Here is a 1,226-nt window from a genome sequence, read left to right on the forward strand (position 1 = left end):
TGCGCCTCTGCCTGCTCTTCGAAGATGAGAACGATGGCGTCTGCATATTCCAGATCGACAAGGTTGTCTTCACAGGCTATTTGAACACCAGGGTTTTGGAGACCCTCCAGTGTTCGTCTCATTAGTTCATCGATCACGACCACCGCACTCACACGGTGAGGGAAATCCAAAACGCGTTAAAAAAAAATCGTTCAGCTGCAGCACCCTTTCGGCGCTTAGCTGCCATTCCGGACGGAGGCACGAGGGGTGGGATACTGCCAGGTCGCCCAAGCCTAGACAGGGGAATTCGACAGGCAGAGGTCAGGTTCGAACCACGGACCTTCCGGTCAGTAAATTCGCGCTCCTACCACTTGGTCCATATCGCCCCAAAACGCGTTAAACGGCAGTTCGTTTAAATAATTCGAAAGATAGAGGCAGATTCTATGTTGTTTTAAAAGTGTCTGCACTCACATTCCCCTTTTGGCTTTTCTGTATTGCTGTACTGCAATGAAGCAGGAGCCTTCAGGATGGGACCGATTTTTCTAGAAATACAGCTGCAATGCGCAGTGAAGCCTTTTCGCAAAGGCCATGTATGAAAAGGCTCAGTGGTTGGATAATAAAAAACCATATAATTAAAAAGATCTATGCAACAAAAGGGGCGTCATTCGCAATATAAAAAATACAGACAGCTGAATATCTGAGTGACAGCGTTCACACACGCATCACTGCCGCTGAAGCGCGCCGAGCTATGCTCAGTGGCGTTGAAATCTGCTGCTTTGGATCAGTTTCTCCCGCCACATCCAGTGGTTCCTTGTGGATGGTCAGAACGGCATAACTGCCAGACGACTGGCCACGTGACACGTGTCCCGGATTGATGCACAGGACACCTTTGACATCCTATCAAGAGGAAAGAAAACTTAGTAACGGGGTAACAGCTCGTTTTTATCTGTATATTGTCGTTGGACAGTAAGTATCTTTATACACAACGGGTTTACAGTGAGATCTTTCGAGGAGACGACGATTTCATCATCATAACAACCGCGCGCCGGCTGCACCAGTGGTTCGGTGTAAGCCATATGCGCATAAGATTAACCGTTGAGTGCGTACAGTCAACCAACTGCAATAAAACTCTAATTAAACTGAATGAGCACCACTATCCACTGGCATTTTTCTACTTTGGTCAGTAAACCAGAAAACCCCATCAACAGCTTGATTTGATGTGCTAACCAATTTTCAAAAGTTGGCCT

At 47.1% G+C, this 1,226-nt stretch overlaps 1 protein-coding gene across 1 annotated transcript in view; it reads right to left on the reverse strand.

The window, feature by feature from the left end:
* Nucleotides 1-32: 32 nt before the first annotated feature.
* The window catches only part of T265_13936 (hypothetical protein), a gene marked incomplete at both ends in the record, with an annotated part of 11,628 nt that continues 10,434 nt past the window's right edge, over nt 33-1,226 (reverse strand). Inside the window, 3 exon segments of the mRNA XM_009171240.1 lie at nt 33-147; nt 153-343; nt 697-876. Coding sequence (XP_009169504.1) covers nt 33-147; nt 153-343; nt 697-876 — 486 coding nt within the window.

Source organism: Opisthorchis viverrini (assembly GCF_000715545.1).
Source record: "Opisthorchis viverrini unplaced genomic scaffold opera_v5_123, whole genome shotgun sequence".
Taxonomy (NCBI): domain Eukaryota; kingdom Metazoa; phylum Platyhelminthes; class Trematoda; order Opisthorchiida; family Opisthorchiidae; genus Opisthorchis; species Opisthorchis viverrini.